The sequence below is a fragment of the Porites lutea genome, chromosome 2 (assembly GCF_958299795.1).
Source record: "Porites lutea chromosome 2, jaPorLute2.1, whole genome shotgun sequence".
NCBI classification, from domain to species: domain Eukaryota; kingdom Metazoa; phylum Cnidaria; class Anthozoa; order Scleractinia; family Poritidae; genus Porites; species Porites lutea.
Window position 1 is genome coordinate 13,502,233 of NC_133202.1, and position 20,378 is coordinate 13,522,610.

At 42.9% G+C, this 20,378-nt stretch overlaps 1 protein-coding gene across 1 annotated transcript in view; it reads left to right on the forward strand.

The window, feature by feature from the left end:
* The window catches only part of LOC140927780 (uncharacterized), a 91,898-nt gene that overhangs the window by 21,656 nt on the left and 49,864 nt on the right, over positions 1-20,378 (forward strand). Inside the window, exon 7 of the mRNA XM_073377460.1 lies at positions 19,488-19,826. Coding sequence (XP_073233561.1) covers positions 19,488-19,826 — 339 coding nt within the window. The remainder of the gene's footprint in view (positions 1-19,487; positions 19,827-20,378) is intronic.

Consider the following 20,378-nt stretch of genomic DNA (forward strand, 5'->3'; position numbering starts at 1 on the left):
TTCGATGGTTTTCGTTTCGAATTTCTTCTTGATGTGAAGTTTTGCGTTCTTCTCTTTTTCCTGTGTTTCTCGTGCTGCCTGTTTCCTTAACTTTTGTTTCAGCTGTTGGAATTCTTCGACCACTTTCTCGTACTTGGCCAACTCTGCTACAATACCCAAACTCTAATCTTTTATGACATCTTCGCCACCTCGTCCAATTTTAAGTTCTTTTACAATTGCTTTTATTTCATGGCATTCCTCCTCTTTGCTCTTTATAAACTTGCAATGTCTATGAATCAGTTTCAAGAAATGGCCTCCAGGAATTTTGTTTGTAATTGTTTTCTCTTTATTTTTCACTGCTTCCGGTGTTGTTGTGATGATTCCGTCCTGGCAGGGTCACCACTTTGTCAGATCTGTTTCTCTAGACGATAAACTCACGCTTCTAACCGTCTCTCAGTAAAGATTAGAAACTCTCGCCATGTGCTTTATTTGCTGATCGATCACTTCTTGAAACAACGTCCTCTAATATCCAGAAACGTGGCTCCCAGGCCCCGATGATCTTAGAGAGTGTCTGACTAACTCAGAAAGTGAATAAGCACGACCAAACATTCTTAACATTCTAATATCAGTCTATGAAATCTCATAGGTAGAAGGTCTGATTAATATTTTCTGGTATTGTAATCCTTCTACCCGACCTTGAGTGCATACCTGTGTATGTGAACATTTTTTTTACCCCAATAAAACGTTTGGCACTCGAGGTAGGAGCTGTTAAACTCAGGTCAAAGAGAGAGAGGAACCAAATTGCACTTAGAATTGACCTTAACTGAGTTTGTTTGACTTATTGGAGATGTTAAAGTTGACATAACTTTGGATCCACAGAGACATTCTACTATGGCTAAAGCTGATTAATAGAACGTGTTTTCCTTTGTGCGGCAGATAATATTCTTTTCCCCTTAAGTCTCATCGCTCGCCCTCTCCACTAAAACCTCCTTTTAGTTGGCCTTGGATAAATCTGTCAAACTCATCTAGGTGACTGGGTACCTTCTGCAGTTTCCTCACGAGGTAAGATAGCTGTGCAAGACTGCTTTTGTGATTGTTAGGAAGAGATGGATGTCCAGTTTTCCACAGCAGAACAGACTTTTACCACCCCTCCGTGTTGCACACCAGTTGCTCTTGAAGTTCGCTCTACGCAACCTGGCTGGTATTTCCTCTAGTCCCAGTTTTTCAAGGCTGCACAACTACTTGTAGTCTGATGGAGAACTCCTTGTTAAGTACACACTGCTCAGGTTTGTCTCAGGTTTAGGGGACATTATGGTTCAGCCAATTGAAGAGAATTTTGCTATTGGTTCTCTTGGCTCCTCACCCTTGGTGCTAAATTTGTCTAAATCTTGGCATACCCGCTGGCCCTGAGGATTACATGTATAGGCAGCTCGGGTTGATGTCGGCGTCATCAATCTCCACGCCCTTGAGGTGTTGGTACTTGGAGATTATATCCACTCCGGGTTTGGGATAGGTAGCAAAGTTGCCTTGTCCACTTTGCTCAGGGTAGTAGGCAAGCTGAAATGTCTTTTCCGTTGTCATGTCTCCCAGGGTTGCCATCCAGGGGGACTGAGTTCCTCTCACAGTCACACCCAATTTGTTAAGGCTTCTACGAATTGCGGGAACATCCACTCCTGCCAGTTATCATCTAGCCTCACTAGATCAGGTCTTATGCCTAGTAGTTTATCTAGGGCAAGTCAAACATACCTTCTGTTATCTTTCTCCTTACCCATAGACTCTAAGGTTTGGACATTGGTAACCAGTTTCTCATAGAACTCGTTAATTCTTGTTGGTTTAGTCCCTGTGATAACTGGCAATCCCATTATGCACTGGATGTGAGCATTAGCTACTTCCCTTGGCTTTGCATATTTGGTCATGAGAATGTCTTAGCTCGTGTGTATCCCCCAGTGTTAAAGGGCAACCCATCGATGACAGCTCTAACTCTTAATACAAGTAGTTTTTTCAAGTATGAGATTTTTGCAACTTGACCAATGTCTGATTTGTCGATTTCTGCCTTAATCTGTCCCCAAACCTTTGCCAATTTAGTTGCGTCCCCTGGAGTTTCGTTATCACAAGTTTGGGTATTTCTTGATCTCAAGTCTCGCTTCCTCCTCTTTTTCCGGAGTTTCTCCTGCTTTTTGTTCCTTAACTTCTGTTCCAGCTCTTCTAATTCTTCGACCACTTTCTCTTACTTGCCCAACTCTGCTTGAATTCCCTAACTCCAATTTTTAATGACATCTTTGTCACCTCGTCCAGTTTTAAGTACTTGTACAATTGCTTTTATTTCCTGGCATCCCTTCAACTTTGCTGTCCATAAACTTGCGATGTCTTTGAATCGGTTGCAAAAAATTGCTTCCAGCAATCTTGTTTGTGTTTTCCTTCGTTGGCTGCAGTACTTGCAATTTGTTTTGGATTGTTCCTCCTGATTTTCAACGGTTGCCTCTGTTATTGTCATGATTTTGTCTTGGCAGGGTCGCCACTTTTTCGGAACTGTTTCTTCAGATGATAAACTCATGCTCGCGGCAATCAAGAAGAAAATTGTTTTAATGCTTCTAACCTTCTCTCGGTGAAGATTACAAACTCTCACCATGAGCTTTTTGTGCTGATTCATCTCTTCTTGAAATGACATCCTATAATATCCATAAACTTGGCTCCCAGGCCCCGATGGCCTTAGAGAGCGTCTGACTTGTTTGCTAAGTGAAAAAACACGAAGAAACATTCTTAACACCCAAGTATCAGTTTACGAATTCTCACAGGTCAAAGGTGCTGTTATAAGTTCTGGTAGTGAAATCCTTCTACCGCGTCTCGGGTACGTACCTCTGTATGCAGAAAACAATTTTTGTACCCCCATAAAACTTCTGGCACCAAGGGTAGGGGCTGTTAGACTCAGGTCAAAGAATGATTTTTTTGTGAGACAAACTAAATTTTGCTTCGAATTGATCTTAACTGAGTTTGTGTGACTTGTTGGAGACGTCAAACTTGACATTACTCTGGATCCACGGACACATTCTACTCTGGCTAAAGCGGATGAATAGAACATTTTTTAACACCCCATTCGACCACTTCACTGCGGCAACAAAATATTGCTCGTTTTATAAATAAATATTCTTGGGATGGCCTTTTCCTTGTGATGAACCGTTTGAGATGCTTGAGGAACTCCTTAGCTGTTTGGTTTGGCAGCAACGCCAGGTGGACAGCTCTGGTTAAGCTGCAAGGTAATAAGAAAATATATGATTTTCGCTTTTTCTTTGTCTCGGGTTCGTACCCTATTGGTCCTGCAAAGTCTAGGCCAACTACGTGGAAAGGGGTGATCCTTCTGTCTTGTCTGTTTGCAATTTTCCAGCTGGTGGGTTTGAGAAAGCGGTAACTTGGAATATCTCGAATCCATAGCATCCTCTGATAACCGTCGTTGTAAGCTGTCTAAGCCGAGGCACCTAATGTTGTTGACAAACAAAACTGATGGAAAGGCCCACTCCTCCTTGAAGACTTTGCACATGTTTATCCTGGACAATTGTCTCTGTTAACAAGGCATCTGGTGGTAAGTAGATAGGGTAGCTTCCCTGGATTTTTCTTCTACACTCGTACAGACCCTCTTCCTTCTTCCCAAAGTTAGGTGTGAGGTGATCTTCATAGAACGTGTCTGTGTTTAACCTGCTGTTTTGAGCTCTTCCTACCCAGAATTTCACTTACTTGTCAGTCTCTCATGTGGTCAATGGACCAGACAACTGGTACTTCTTGCCTTGCTTACAGTTGTGGATAAATCTCGCTACCCATGACGTGATACGTATTGTCTGCCAGAATCCATGTTTCTCTCAAACCTGGAATAGGTTATCCTCCATCTCTGTGGCCCCAGCAAACACTTCCTTTACTAGCTTGTTCTCTGCTTCTTTCTATTTACTTGGCTTAGTTAACACCACTGCTAGCCACATTTCTAGATTAGACAGCCAGTATGGTCCCTATAGCCAGATTTTTAACGTTCTCTAGACATGGTACCTCTGCTCTGTTCCCGTGTACCTCCACTTCACATAGGCCGTGGCTTTAATTTGAGTAAGAACTCTATTGGCCACAAATTGTTTGTAGCTCCCTTGACCAGTGATCCAATGCAAAACTACGGTACTGTCTGTCCATCGATACACAGACCTTACTACGTGTCTTTCTTAAGCCCTTCTTCCATTGTCTACAATGTTGGCTACCGTGTCTTTGCTGCTCACAGTCCCTGGTGCATACCAGATTCTCGATACATAACTAGCTGCATACACTGCTGCTGCTGCCCCTTTCCCACTAGAATCACAGAATGTATGCAGCTCTAAAGCTTGGCCCCTTTTCTTAAGCTTTAGTTAGACCGCATGGTAATTTAAGCGCACCAGGCCACTTTCCCTTAAACTCCTCCTATTTTGCTTTCAGTTCCTTGGGTAAGACAGCATCCTAAGGGAGGTGTCCGTCACATGCTTATTGGAAAACCCTTTTCCCTACCAAGATTACAGGACGTGCAACCCCAAGAAGGTCATTTATTGAAGCTAAACTTCTTAGCACTTTTCCCTGTGTGGCTTTTTCTGAATCACCAGAAAAGGTCACAGCCAACCTTATCAAAAGGGAGCCCGAGTAGATTTTTTTTACTGGTTTTCACCCCTTACTGTTCCTTGGCATTTGACTGGCTACCTTCTGTCAAATGATTATCTGATTCCAGTTGTGGTACATTAGAATTCCACTTATGCAATTCAAAACCTGCGGCTTTAAAAACCTATATTGCAGTTCCTTTCAACTCATGCACTTGATCAACTGTTTCTTCCCAAGCGATGATGTCATCAACATAAAGACTTATTCTTTTCTCCACATGCTTTGGGTATTCAGTTCTTAAAACTTTTAAAGGTTGTTTCAAGGTCCCTGGAAGAAGAAACTGCGACTGCACAAGTCCAAATAAAGCCCGCGTGAACCTTGAAGTCTCAACTTGTGATGTGTCTATATCTCTTATCCAATGAAATCGAAACATGTGACAATCTGCTTCTCTAATCCGCAGCTGGAAGAAGGCCTGCTTAATAGTGTCTCCACACAAGGCAACTGGTTTGAGACGGTTGCGAAAGGTGACCCAGTCTCTAAGGAATTGTTCAATGAAAGGCCACCTTGCTTTGCCTTAACTAATATATCAAAGACAATAAACATTTTGGTACTCTGTATTGCTTCTCTTATGACTGCTTTGTGCGGCACATAACATTCTCTTTCCCCTTGAGTCTCATTGCTCACTGTCTCCGCATTACGTTGTTTCAGTTGGGTCTGGATTATTTTATCATATGCATCTAGGTCACTGGGTACCTTCTGCAATTTCTTCATGAGGTTAGATAGTGGTGCGATTGTTAGGGAGGGGTGAATGCCCAGCTTTTCACAGTAGCCCGGTCTCGTACCACCCCTCAGGGTCGTGAAACAGCTACTCTTGGAATTCGCTATACACCACCTGTTGATCACCAGCTGGTCTCTCCCATTACATAAAGGCTGCACAACTACTCGCAGTCTGATGAAGAACTCCTAGTTAGGTACACACTGCTCAGGTTTGTCTCAGCTGCAGGGGACATTATGGTCTAGCCAATTGATGTGAATTCTTCTATTGGTTCTCCTGGCTCCCCAACCTTAGTGCTAAATTTGTCTTTATCTTGGTACACTCGCTTTCCCCGAGGTTTACGAGTATAGGGAGCTTGGGCTCAGTATTAGTGTCATCAATCTCCACACGTTTGCGGTGTTGGTTCTTGGCTCTATGCCAAGTGCCATATTGTAATTATATTATCAAGACTAGTTTATCCTAGGAAGGAAGGAAGGAAGGAAGGAAGGAAGGAAGGAAGGAAGGAAGGAAGGAAGGAAGGAAGGAAGGAAGGAAGGAAGGAAGGAAGGAAGGAAGGAAGGAAGGAAGGAAGGAAGGAAGGAAGGAAGGAAGGAAGGAAGGAAGGAAGGAAGGAAGGAAGGAAGGAAGGAAGGAAGGAAGGAAGGAAGGAAGGAAGGAAGGAAGGAAGGAAGGAAGGAAGGAAGGAAGGAAGGAAGGAAGGAAGGAAGGAAGGAAGGAAGGAAGGAAGGAAGGAAGGAAGGAAGGAAGGAAGGAAGGAAGGAAGGAAGGAAGGAAGGAAGGAAGGAAGGAAGGAAGGAAGGAAGGAAGGAAGGAAGGAAGGAAGGAAGGAAGGAAGGAAGGAAGGAAGGAAGGAAGGAAGGAAGGAAGGAAGGAAGGAAGGAAGGAAGGAAGGAAGGAAGGAAGGAAGGAAGGAAGGAAGGAAGGAAGGAAGGAAGGAAGGAAGGAAGGAAGGAAGGAAGGAAGGAAGGAAGGAAGGAAGGAAGGAAGGAAGGAAGGAAGGAAGGAAGGAAGGAAGGTGCCAATATAGTTAAACACAACTTATTGTCTGACAAGTACTTCTACCTGTCGGCTGCCCCTTTAATCTTGTCAGATTTAACTGATCTATGCTCCTTAGACTTACACAGTCAGATGACTTATGTTCCTTAGACTTACAGTAAACACAACCCTTGGGTCTATTTCCTTTTCACATCCTCCAGGGTTGCCACCCAGGGGGAGTGAGTTCCTCTCACTCCCATTTTCTTAAGACTTCTACTAATTGTGGGAACCTCTACTCCTGCCAGTTATCATCCAGCCTCACTACATCACATCTTATGCCTGGTAACAATGTTGTTTGTATTTTTGTTCGTTATCTGCAGTACTTTCGATTTATTTTCGATTGTTTTCTCCTGATTTTCGACGGTTCCTGCTGTTGTTATGATTTCATCCTGACAGGGTCGCCACTTTGTCGGAACTGTTTCTCCAGACGATACATTCACGCTGCCTACGATAAAGAACAGAACTATTTTAATGCTTCTATCCCTCTCTCGGTAATGATTACAAACTCTCTCCATGTGCTTTTTGTGCTGATAGATCACTTTCTGAAACAACATCCTATAATATCTATCAACCTGGTTTCCAGCCCCTGATGACCTTGGAGAGCGCCTGACTAGTTCACAAAGTGAAAAAATTCAAAGAAATATTCTTAACATCCTAATACCAGTCTGCGAAACCTCACAGGTCAATGGCTGTATTATGAGTTCTGGTATTGATTTCTTTCTACCCCTTCGTGAGTACTTACCTCTGTATGTGAAAAACAACTTTTTTACCCCAATTTAACCTCTGACACCCAGGGTAGGAGCTGTTAGACTCAGGTCAAAGCATGATTTTTTTTGTGAGATGAACTAAATTGCGCTTGGTATTGACCTTAACAGAGGTTGTTTGACTTTGACATAACTTTGGATCCACACAGACATTCTACTCTGGCTAAAGAGGATGAATAAAAGATGTTTTACCTCTCCATTCAACCACTACGCTTCGGCAACAAACGTTCGCCCATTATAGAAATAAATCTTCCCGGGGTGGCCTTTTCTCGTGATGAACCATTAGAGATGCATGATGAACTCCTCAGCTGTGTGGTTTGGCAGCAACTCCAGGTGGATAGCTCTGTTTAAGCTGCAAGCAAATAACAAAATATATGTTTTTCCTTCTTTCTTTGTCGTGATTTTGTACCCTATAGGTCCTGCAAAGTCCAGGCCAACTACTTGGAAAGGGCCTGATCCTTCTGTTCTGTCTGTTGGCAATTTTCCAGCTGGTGTGTTTGAGAATGCGGTAACTTTGAATTTCTTGCACCCATAGCATCCTCTGATAACTCTCTTTGTGAGTTGTCCTGGCCGAGACACCCAATATTATTGACGAACAAAACTCATCATATGTCCTACTTCCCACGAAGACTTAGCACTTCTTTACCATGGACAATTGTCTCGGTTAACAAGGGATCTGGTGGTAAGTAGATAGGGTAGCTTCACTTTGTTCTTCCTCTACACTCGTACAGACCCTCTTCATACTGCTGCAAATTAAGTTTGAGCTAATCTTCATGGAACGTGTCTGTGTTTAACCTGTTGGTTTAAGCTCTTCTTACCCTGAAGTTCAGTTGTATGTCAGTCTTACAGGTGGGCAATGGACCAGACAAACGGTGCTTCTTGACTTTCTTACAGTTTCGAATAAATCTTGCTACGCATGAAGTAGTACGTATTGACTGCCAGAATTTATTCTCTTAAACCTTGTGTAGGGTCTCCTTCATCTCTGTGGCCCCAGGAAACAAGTCCTTTACTAGCTTGGCCTCTTCTTCCGCTTCTTTAGTTTGCCTCGTTTGCGCCACCGCTGGCCTCATTTCTGGTTTAGACAACGGGTTTTGTCCCTTCAGCCAGATTTCAAGAATGTTCTCTAGACAGGTTGCCTGTTCTCTTTTCCCGAATACCTCCACTTAACATAGGCCGTGGTATTAATTTGAGCAACTTTGTTAGACACAAATTGTTTGTAGCTCCCTTGACCAGCGATTTAGTGCAAGACTACTGTACTGTCTGTCCATCCATACACAGACCTCACCACAAAGCACAAAGCACCTCTTATGTTGTCTACAAGAGTGGCTGCCATGTGAGCAGAAATGAGCTCTGACCTTGGCATGGTCAGTTTTTTCTTTACTAACTGTGCCTTTGCTGCTAGCATACCCTAGTGCATACCAGATTCTTGATACATGACTGCGTAAACTGCTGCTGCTGTCCCTTTCCCACTAGAATCACAGAATGCGTGCAGGTCTAAAGCTTGGACCAGATCTTGATCTGTAGTAAGACTTTGTGGGAATCTTGTGCTTTCAGTTCCTTGGGTAACATAACATCCCAAGGAAGGTGTTGGTCACTTGCTTTTCTGAAAACCATTTTCCCTACCATGGTTACAGGACTTGCAACCCCAAGAGGGTCATATATTGGAGCTAAACTCCTTAGCACTTCTCTCTTTGTGGCTTGGTGTGAATCACCGGAAAAAGTCATAGCCAGAGTTTCCTACACCGAATCCCAGGGAAGCCTGAGTAGTTTTGCTTCATTGGTTTTCACCCCCAACTTATTCTTGGCATATGTCTCGCTATCTTCTGTGGACTTATTACCTGCTTCCAAATCTGGTACATGAGACTTATGCAATTCGAAATGTGCCCCTTAAAAAACCTGAATTGCAGTTCTTCTCCACTCATGCACTTGATCAACCGTATCTTCCGCAGTGATTGTGTCATCAACATAAAGACTTTTCATGATTTCTATAAATGTTGTTTCAAGGACCCTGCCCGCGTACCATTTGCTCTTGGAATCTGCTATACAGCACCTGTTGATCGCCATCTGGTTTGTTCTCTAGTCCCAGTACGTAAAGGCTGCACAACTACTCGTAGTCTGATGAAGATTTCCTAGTTAGGTACACACTGCTCAGGTTTGTATCAGCTCCAGGGTACAATATGGTCGAACCAATTGATATGAATTCTTGTATTTGTTCTTCTGGCTCCTCACCCTTGGTGCTAAATTTGTCTTAATCTTGGTATACTCGCTAGCCTCTAGGATTAAGTCTATAGACAGCTCGGGTTTGATGTCGGTGTCATCAATTTCCACGCCCTTGAGGTGTTGGTACTTTGTGATTATATCCACATTGGCTTCGAGATAGTTAGCAAAGTTCCCTTTTCCACTTTGCTCAGGGTAGTGGTAAAGCTGAAAGTTCCTCAAAATGTTAGAGACTTAGACCTTGTACATTTCTATCTTCTGAGTTGTGCACGTCATCATCATTTCGATTCTCTTATATTCTCTTCGATCTGGCTTTCTGTTCAGTTCGTTAAAGAGTAGTGCTGATGCGTAGGAGCTTCCAGCTCTGCTGTCCAATAAAGCTCTACACCTAATTCCAACCACTTGAACCTCAATTACTTGGGTACATCACTTGACCAGCATCAGCTGGTTTGAAAGCTTATCATGAATCGAACTATGGTGCTTCCCATTACCCTTCTGGCAAGTAGTAGTGCATCTTCATTCAGCCGCTCTATGCCTAATGCCAGTACTGTTAAACACAACTTATTGTCTGACAAGTACCTCCTTCCGTCGGTTACCTCTTTAATGTTGTGACAGTCAACTGATTTATGTTCCTCAGACTTACAGTAAACACAACCCCTATGCTTTCCACCCTCTTGTTTAGCTTGAAGCAATGGGCCTTTTCCCTTGTCACGTCTCCCAGGGTTGCCGTCCTGGGGGACTGAGTTTCTCTCACAGTCACATTCATTTTCATAAGGCTTCTACTAATTGCGGGAACATCCTCTCCTGCCAGGTATCATCCAGCCTCACTAGATTAGCTCACATGCCTCGTAGTTTATATAGGTTAAGTCTAACATACTCTCTCTCCTTACCCATGGATTCTAAGGTTTGGACACTTGTAATCAGTTTCTCATGGGGCTCATTAATTCTTGTGTTGGGTTAGTCTCCGTGATAACTGATAATCCCATTTTACACTGGATGTGACCATTAGCTACTTCCCTTGGTCTTGCATAATTGGTCCTTAGAATTTTATTAGCTGGTGAATTTTCCTCACTGTTAAAGGACAAGCCATCGGTAACTGCTCTAACAAGGTACAGGTAGTTCTTTCAAGTATGAGAATTTGGCAACTTGACCAATGTTTGATTTGTCTATTTTCGCTTCAAACTGTCCCCAAAACCTTTTCCAATCTAGATGCTCCCCCTTGAATTTCGTTATCACAAGTTTGGGTAGTTCTTGATCTCAAGTCTCGCATTTTCCTCTCCTCCAGAGTTTGTCTTGCTTCTTATTCCCTTTACTTTTGTTCCAGCTCTTCTAATTCTTCGACCGCGTTGTCGTTTTTACCGAACTCTGCTTGAATTCGCGAACTCCAATCTTTAATGACATCTTTTTCGTCACCTCGACCAATCTTGAGTCCTTGTACAATCGCTTTTGTTTCATTGCATTCTTCAACTTTGCTCTCAATAAACTTGCGATGTCTTTGCATCGGTTTCAACAAATTGCTTCCCGCAATCTTGTTTGTGTTTTCGTTTGTCAGTTGTGGTACTTTTATTTTGTTTTGAATTGTTTTCTCCTGATTTTCGACAGTGTTCGCTGTTGTTGTCATGATTTTGTCTTGGCATGTTCGCCACTTTGTCGGAACTGTTTCTCCAGACGATAAACTCACTCTGTCTCGCTACGATCAATAACGGAACCGTTTTAATGCTTCTAACCCTCTCTCGTTAACGATTAGAAACTCTCGCCAAGTGCTTTTTGTCCTGATCGATCACTTGTTGAAACGACATCCTATAATATCCATTAACCTGGCTCTCAGGCCCCGATGACCTTAGAGAGTGCTTGACTAGTTGACAATGTGAAAAAACACGAACAAATAATCTTAACATTCTAATATCAGTCTACGAATTCTCACTGGTTAAAGGTCCTATTATTAGTTCTGGTATTGAAATCCTTCTACCGTGTCTTGAGTACGTACCTCTGTATGCGTAAAACAATTCTTTATACCCCATTAAAACTTCTGGCACCCTGGGTAGGAGCTGTTAGACTCAAATCAAAGCATGAATTTTTTGTGAGACAAACTAAATTGTGTTTGGATTTGACCTTAACAGAGTCTGTTTGACTTGTTGGAGACATTAAACAGAAACATTCTACTTTGGCTAAAGCGGGTGAATAGAATATGTTTTACCACCCTATTGAACCGCTTCGCTGCGGCAACAAAAGTTCGCCGTTATACGAATAAATCTTCGTGGGGTGGCCTTTTCTCATGTTAAACCGTTTGAGATGCTCTGATGAACTCCTTAGCTGTTTGGTTCGGCAGCAAATCTGGCTGGACAGCTCTGGTTAAGTTGAAAGGAAATAAGTGAGTTTGTACCAGCACAGTCCAGGCTCACTACTTTGAAAGGGGCTGGTCCTTTTGTCCTGTCTGTTTGGAATTTTCCAGCTGGTGGGTTTGAGAAAGCGGTAACTGGAAATTTCTTGCTCCCATAGCATCCTCTGATAACTGTCTTTGATAGCTGTCTTGGCCGAGGTAGCTAATATTAGTGACGAACCAAACTCATCGTAAGTCTCTTTCCCCCATGAAAAGTTAGCACAGGTTTATCATGGACAGTTCTCTCTGTTAACAAGGCATCTGGTGGTAAATAGATAGTGTAGCTTCCAAGCATCCTCCTCTACACTCCTAGAGACTCTCTTCTTTCTTCTGCGAATTAAGTTTGAGCTGATCTTCTTGGAACGTGTCTGCGTTTAACCTGCTGTTTTGAGCTCTTCCTACCCAGAATTTCACTCGCTTGGCAGTCTCAAATGTATTTAATGAACCAGACAACTGGTACTTCTTGCCCTTCTTACAGGTCTGGACAAATCTTGCTACCCATGGCGTGGTACGTATTGTCCGCCAGAATCATGCTTCTCTAAAACCTGGTGTGGGGTGTCCTCCATCTCTGTGGCCCCATCAAACACTTCCTTTACTAGCTTGGCCTCTGCTTCTGTCTCTTTACTTGGCTTAGTTTGCACCAAAGCGGGCCACACTTATGGTTTAGACAGCCAGTTTGGTCCCTTCATCCAGAGTTCAAGACGCTCTCCATACAGGGTGGCTGTGCTCTGTTGATGTATTACTCTACTTCTCATAGGTCGTGGCATTAATTTGAGAACCTCTATTGGACACAAATTGTTTCTAGCTCCTTTAATCAACGATCCAAAAAAGACCACTGTACTGTCTGTCTATCCATACACGGACTTCACTACATATCCTTTCAAAGCGCCTCTTATGTTGTCTACAAGGTTGGCTGCCATGTGAGTAGAAATGAGCTCCAACCTTGGCATGGTAAATTCTTTCTTCGCAAACCGTACCTTTGCTGCTAACAGACACTCGGTGCATACCAGATGCTTGATACATGACTGTGTACACTGCTGCTGCTGTCCCTTTCCCACTAGAATCACAGAATGCATGTAGGTTGAAAGCTTGGACCGGTTCTTGAGCTATAGTTATACTGCGTGGGAATTTAAGTTCACCTCGCCACTATCTTTTAAATATCTCCTATTGTGCTTTCACTTCCTTGGGTAAATCAGCATCCCAAGGAAGGTTTCGGTCACATCCTTCTCCAAAAACCATTTTTCTTTTCAAAGTTACGCGATTTGCTACTCTAAGAGGTTCATATATTCAAGCTAAACTCCTTAGGTCACAGCCACAGTGTCCGCCACCTTATCTCAAGGGAGCGGAAGTAGTTTTGCTTCGTTTGTTTTCACCCCCAACTGTTTCTTGTCATATGTCTGGCTACCTTCTGTCGACGTATTATCTGCTTCAAGTTCTGGTACATTAGAGTTCCACTTATGCAATTCGAAACCTGCGCCTTTAAAAACCTCTATTGCAGTTCCTTTCAGCTCATACACTTGATCAACCATATCTTCCTTAGTGATGATGTCATTAGCAGAAAGACTGCTCATGACTTCCTTCACATGTTTTGGGTATTTAGTTCTTTAAGTTTCTAAATATTGTTTCAAGGTCCCTTCAATAAGAAATGGCGACTGGAGAAGTCCAATAAACCACACGTGAACCTCAAATTCTCAGCTTGTGATGAGTCTATATCGCTTATGCAATGAAATCGAAATTCGTTACGATCTGCTTCTCTAAACTGCGCCAGCACGAAGGCCTGCTTAATAATGTCTCCACAGAAGGCAACTGGTTTGAGGCGATTCCGAACCAGGACACTCCAGAGGAAACTTTATGGAGGTGGCCAATTCTCTAAGCAATCGTTCAATGAAGGGCCACCATGGTTTGCCTTAGCTAATGCATCAAAGACAATACGCATTTTGGTACTCTGTGCTGCTTCTCTTATGACTGCTTTGTGTAGGAGATGACATTCTCTTTCGCCTTGAGTCTCATCGCTCACTCTCTCCATAATACCTTGTTTAAGTTGGTTCTGAATTATTTGGTCATACTCATCTCTCTCAGTGAAGATTACAAACTCTCGCCATGTGCTTTTTGCGCTGATCGATTACTTCTTAAAACAACATCCTATAATATCCATAAACCTGGCTCCCAGGCCCCAATGACCTTAGAGAGTGCCTGACTAGTTCACAAAGTGAATAAAAAAAAAACGAACAAAGATTCTTATCATCCTAATATCAGTCTATGAATTCTCACAGGTTAAAGGTCCTATTATTAGTTCTGGTATCGAAATCCTTCTACCCTGTCTTGAGTACGTACCTCGGTATGCGTAAAACAATTTTTTAACCCCGATGAAACTTGTTGCACCCAGGGTAGGAGTTGTTAGACTCAGGTCAAAGCGTGAGTTTCTTTGGGAGACGAACCAAAGTGCGCTTTGAATTGACCTTTAACACCCCATTCAACTATTTCACTGCGGCAACAAAAGTTTGCCTGTTATACGAATAAGTCTTGCCTGGGGTGGTCCTTTCTTGTGAGGAACCAGTTGAGATTCTTAACGAACTCTTCAGCTGTTCGGTTTGGCAGAAACTTCAGGGGGACAGCTCTGTTTAAGCTGGAAGCAAATAACAAAATATATGCTTTTCCTTCTTTCTTTTCTTAAATTTGTATCCTATAGGTCCTACAAAGTCCAGGCCAACTACTTGGAAAGGGGCTAATCCTTCTGTCCTGTCTGTTGGTGGTTTTCCAGCAGGTGGGTTTGAGAAAGCAGTAACTTGGAATTTCTTGCACCCATAGCATCCTCTGATAACTCTCTTTGTGATCTGTCTTAGCCGAGGCACCCAATATTGTTGACGAACAAGACTCATCTTAAGTCGCCCCATGACGACTTTGCACATGTTTTATAATGAGCAGTTGTCTCTGTTAACAAGGTATCCGGTGGTAAGTAGATAGCGTAGCTTCCCTGGATTCTTCCTCTACACTACTACAGACCCTCTTCATTCTTCTGCAAATTAAATTTAAGCTAATCTTCATGGAACGTGTGTGTGTCTAACCTTGCTTGTCAGTCTCGCGTGTGGTCAATGGACCAGACAACCGGTACTTTTTGCCTTTCTTACAGTTTTGGGTACATCTTGCTACCTATGCTAGATACGTATCGTCTGCCAGAATTCATGTTTCTCTTAAACCTGGTGCAGGGTGTCCTTCATCGCTGTGGCCACAGCAAACACTTCCTTTACTAGCTTGGCTTTTGCCTTTGTCTCTTTACTAGGCTTAGTTTGCACCACCTCTGGCCACATTCTGCTTTAGATGGCCAGTTTGGTCCATTCAGCCAGATTTCAAGACTCTCTCTTGACAGGGTGCCTCTGCTCTGTTTCCTAATACCTCCACTTCGTCGACTGATTATCTGCTTCAAGTTCTGGTACATCAGAGTTCTACTTATGCAATTCGAAACCTGCCCCTTTGAAACCTCTATTGCAGTTCGTTTTAGCTTACGTACTTGATGAACCGCATCTTCTCCAGTGACGATGTCATCCACATAAAGACTTCTCATGATTTCCTCCACTTGAATTGGGTATTCAGTTCTCTAAGTTGGTAAATGTTGTTTCAAGGTCCCTGCAAGAAGCAATGCCGACTGCACAAGTCCATATAAAGCCCGCTTGAACCTGAAAGTCTCAACTTGTGAAGAGTCTTTAGCCCTTATCCAATGAAACCGAAAGGTGTCACGATCTGCTTCTCTAAGCGGCACCTGCAAGAAGGCCTGCTTAATAATGTCTCCACACAAGGCAACTGGTTTGAGACTGTTCCTAACCATCACACTCCAGGGCAAATTTTATAGAGCTGGCCCAGTCTCAAAGCAATCTTTCATTGAAGGGCCACGTTGGTTTACCTTAGCTAATCCATCAAAGACAATACGCATTTTGGTACTCTGTGCTGCTTCTCTTATGACTGCTTTGTTTAGGAGATAACATTCTCTTTCCCCTTGAGTCTCATCGCTCACTCTCTCCACAATACCTTGTTTCAGTTGGTTCTGGATTATTTTGTCATACTCATCTAGGTGACTGGGTACCTTCTGCAATTTCTTGATGAGGTTAGATAGTCGTGCGAGGTTGCCTTTTTGATTGTCAGTGGGAGGCGGATGTCCAGCTTTCCGCAGTAGACCAGTCTCGTACCAACCGTCAGGGTGGTGTACCAGTTGCTGTTGGAATTCGCTCTACACCACCTGTTGATCGCCGGTTAGTCTGTGCTCGAGTCTTAGTTCATCAAGGCTGCATCATAGTTTGATGAAGAACTCCTAGTTAGGTACACATTGCTGGGGTTTGTTTCAGCTCCAGGGGACATTATGGTCCAGCGGATTGATGTGAATTCTGCTATTGGTTCTCCTAGCTTCCCACCCATGATGCTCAATTTGTCTTAATCTTGACATACGTGCTAGCCCCGAGGATCACGTGTCGTGTAAAGGAAGTTCGGGCTTGATGTCGGTGTCAGCAATCTCCACGCCCTTTAGGAGTAGGTACTTGGAGCTGATATCCACATCGGGTTAAGGATAGTTAGCAAAGTTCCCATGTCCATTTTACTCTGGGTAGTGGGTAAGCTCAAAACTCATTCACTGGTAGAGATTTTTGTACATTTCTATCTTCTGACTTGTCCAAGTTATCATCATTTCAATTCTCTTATATTTTCTTTGATCTGGGTTTCTGTTCAGTTTGCTAATGAGTGCTGCTGATGCATCGGAGCTTCCAGCTTCTATGTTCAATAAAGCGCTACACCTTATTCCATCTACTTCTACCACAACTACTGGGTACTCCGCTTGACCTCCACCTATTGCTAGCATCAGCTGGTTTGAAAGCTTATAACAAATTGAACTATTGTGCTTCCTATTACACCTCTGGCAGGTAGTAGTGGATCTATATTCCACCGATCTATGCCTAGTGCCAGTTCAGTTAAACACAACTTATTGTCTGACAAGTACCTCCTCCTGTCAGCTCCCCCTTTAATCTAGTCACAGTCAATTTATCTATGTTCCGTAGACTTACAGTAAACAAACCCCCTATGCTTTCCACCCTCCTATTTAGTTTGAAGGAATAGGTCTCTTTCCTTGTTACGTCTCCTAGGGTTACAAACCAGGGGGTCCAAGTTCCTCTTGCACCCATTTTCTTAAGGCTTCTGCTAATTGCGGGAACCTCCACTCCTGCCAGTTATCATCCAGCTTCACTAGATCAGCTCTTATGCCTGATAGTTTTAGCTAGGGTAAGTCTAACATACCCTCTAATATCTTTCTTCTTACCTATGGACTCTAGGGTTTGGATATTGGTAACCAGTTTCTCACAGATCTCATTAATTCTTGTTGGGTTAGTTCCTGTGATAGCTGGCAATCCTATTATGCAATGGATGTGAGTAGCCACTTCCTTTGGCTTTGCATATTTGGTCACGAGAATGTTCTTAGCTGGTGTGTATCCCTCACTGTTAAAAGGCAACCCATCGATGACAGCTCTAACTCTTGATACAAGTAGTCCTTTCAAGCACGAGGGTTTGGCAAGTTCAGCAATGTCTGATTTTTCTATTATCGCTTCAAACTGCCCCTAAAACCTTTGCTAATGTAGGTGCGTCCTGTTGCCTGAACTTTTGTTCCATGTTTTAAAGTTGTTTGACCACTTTCTCATACTTGCCCAACTCTGCTTGAATACCCGAAGATATGTCATCTTTGATAACATCTTCTTTGGCACCTCGTCCAATTTTAAGTGCCTTTATTTCGCTTTTATTTCATGGCGCTCCTCAATTTTGCTCTCTGTAAAATTGCCATGTCTGAGTCGGTTTCAACAAATTGCTCCCAACAATTTTTTTTGTGGTTTTGTTTGTCAGCTGCAGGACTTTCAGTTTGTTTTGGATTGTTTTCTCCTAATTTTCGACGGTTGCCTCTGTTGTTGTCATGATTTCGTCCTGGCAGGGTCGCCGCTTTGTCTTAACTGTTTCTTCAGATGATAAACTCACGGTCGCTACGTTCAACTGATCAACTCTGGATGCGTGTCACCCTTTCTCCATGTCCGCTTGTGAGTGCCCCCAAAACCTTTGCCGATCTAGGTATTTCCCGTGGAATTTCGCTATCACAAGTTTGGGTAGTGTAGTATTTGGTTTACCTGCATTACCCTCCGTCTCGACGGTTTTCGCTTCTAATTTTCTCTCGATCTCAAGTCTCACTTTCTCCTCTCTTTCCTGAGTTTCTTCATGCTTCATGTTCTCTTATCTTTTGTTCCAACTCTTCTAAGTCTTCGACCGCTTTCTCGTAGTTGCCCAACTCTGCTAGAATACCCGAACTCCAGTCTTTAATGGCATCTTCTTCACGTTGTCTAGTTTTAAGTTCTTGTACAATTGCTTTTATTGCATGGCATTCCTCCTCTTTGCTGTGCTTAAACTTCCGATGTCTTTAACGTGGGTTTCAACAATTTGTTTCCAGCAATTTTGTTTGTGTTCTAGTTCGTCAGCTGCAGTACTTTTAATTTGTTTTGGATTGTTTGCTCCTGATTTTTGTCGGTTGCCGCTGTTGTTGCCGTGATTTTGTGCTGGTAGGCTCGCCGCTTTGTCTTAACTGTTTCTCCAGACGATAAACTTACGCTCGCTACGATCAAAAACAGAACTGTTTTAATGCTTGTAACCCTCTCTTGGTAAAGATTACAAACTCTCGCCATGTGCTCGATCACTTCTTGAAACGACATCCCATAATATCCATAAAGCTGGCTCCCAAGTGACCGATGACCTTAGAGAGCGCCTGACCAGTTCACAAAGTGAAAACACAGGAACAAACGTTATTAACATCCTAATATCAGTCTATGAATTGTTACAGGTCAAAGGTTCAATTGTAAGTTCTAGTATTAAAATTCTTCTATCCCGTCTTGAGTATCCCTCTGTATAGGGAAAACATTTTTTTTACCCCGATTAAACTTCTGGCACCCAGGGCAGGAGCTGTTAGACTCAGGTCAAAGCAGGAATTTTTTTGTGAGACGAACTAAATTGCACTTGGAATTGACCTTAACTGAGTTTGTTTGACTTGCCGTCAAACTTGACACAACTTTGGATCCACTGAAGCATACTACTCTGGCTGAAGCAGATGAATAGAACATGTTTTACCACCCCATTCAACCACTTCGCAGGGGCGACAAAATTTCGCCTGTTATACGAATAAACCTTCCTCTGGTGGCCTTTTCTCGTGATGAACGGTTTGAGATGCTTGATGAACTCCTCAGCTGTTTGGTTTGGCAGCAACTCCAGGTGGACAGCTTTGGTCACCCTGCAAGCAAATAACAAAATACATACTTTCCTTCTTTCTTTGTCTTGATTTTGTACTCTATAGGTCCTGGAATATCCAGGCCAACTACTTGGAAAGGGGTGATCCTTCTGTCCTGTCTGTTTTCAATTTTTCAGCTGGTGGGTGTGAGAAAGCGGTAAATTGGAATTTCTTGCACCCATAGCATCCTTTGACCTGTGCTTAAGTCTCTACACTGTCAAAAAGCTTTCCGTTAGAACCAAAAATTCTGCCAGTTTGCAGCTGTTATTTATCAAATGCGACAACAATAATAATAACATCAACAAAACGTTATTAATAAACATGTAATAATATAGAAGCATGTCTACAAAATATGAAATAGCGATAGCAAGGTTAAAGAAAGCCTGGGTAGTCGAGCCCCTGATTGTCTTCTAGAATCAGTTGTGGATATTTAATGATTTTTTTTTTCAGAGCAATCACCAACTTGTGGACACGAATGCCCATGGCACCGAGAAAATCGAGTCATTTGCTGGTGATTCCAAGTCGTTTGATACTTACACAGAAGAATGTTCAGGTAGCATGACGCAGAAAGATGTTCTGATTAGAAAGCTGAAAGATGACCTGGAGCACGCACGCAAACAGCAGCAACAAACTGCGAGGGAGTTACGAGATTCCGAGCTGTCTATAGCGCGCCTTCAAGGGCAGATTGGAAAACTAAGGGACGAGCAATCGCTGAAACGGTCCGACGTAGCTGCCAAAGACCATACTCTGCGAGCTATGGAAAAACAGCACATGGACAGCAAAGTTAAGGTTGGTTGACTCTAGGCTCTTTTTACTGGCTTCTAGGCTACGTTCACAAAAGACCGGACGAATGTTTGACCAGTCGAAAATGCTTTCGTTGAGGTGATCCATTCACACGCAACCTCTTTAACCGTTCGAAAATTTAGGTGCTTAGCTGTTCAATGTTTCGTGTGAACAGAGCAAAAATATTGATTGCTCCGTGTGAATGAAGAGTCCATTCAAATTTTCAGCCGGTAGAAGACTTGTTCAGTGCCATGTGAAGGTACATGTAGCCCGAGTGTCTATTAATTTTGGTTTTTTTGAGGGCAGATACGGGTCTGTTAACTTAAAGGTAGCCTTAAACCCTGACCCAGCTACAGTTAGGGACAAAAGTGTTGAGACACTTCTATAAAAAGGCCCCTTTTTAAATAGTAGACATAACAGTCCCCTCACCCTGTGTACCTCTACCCCTTCCCCCCAAAAATCAATTTTTTATTTTAGACCTTCAAGTCTTTCTTTTACTAGAAATAACTTTGATTCGGGGGTGGGGGATTTACGGCGTTTAAATAGAATGAAGTAATG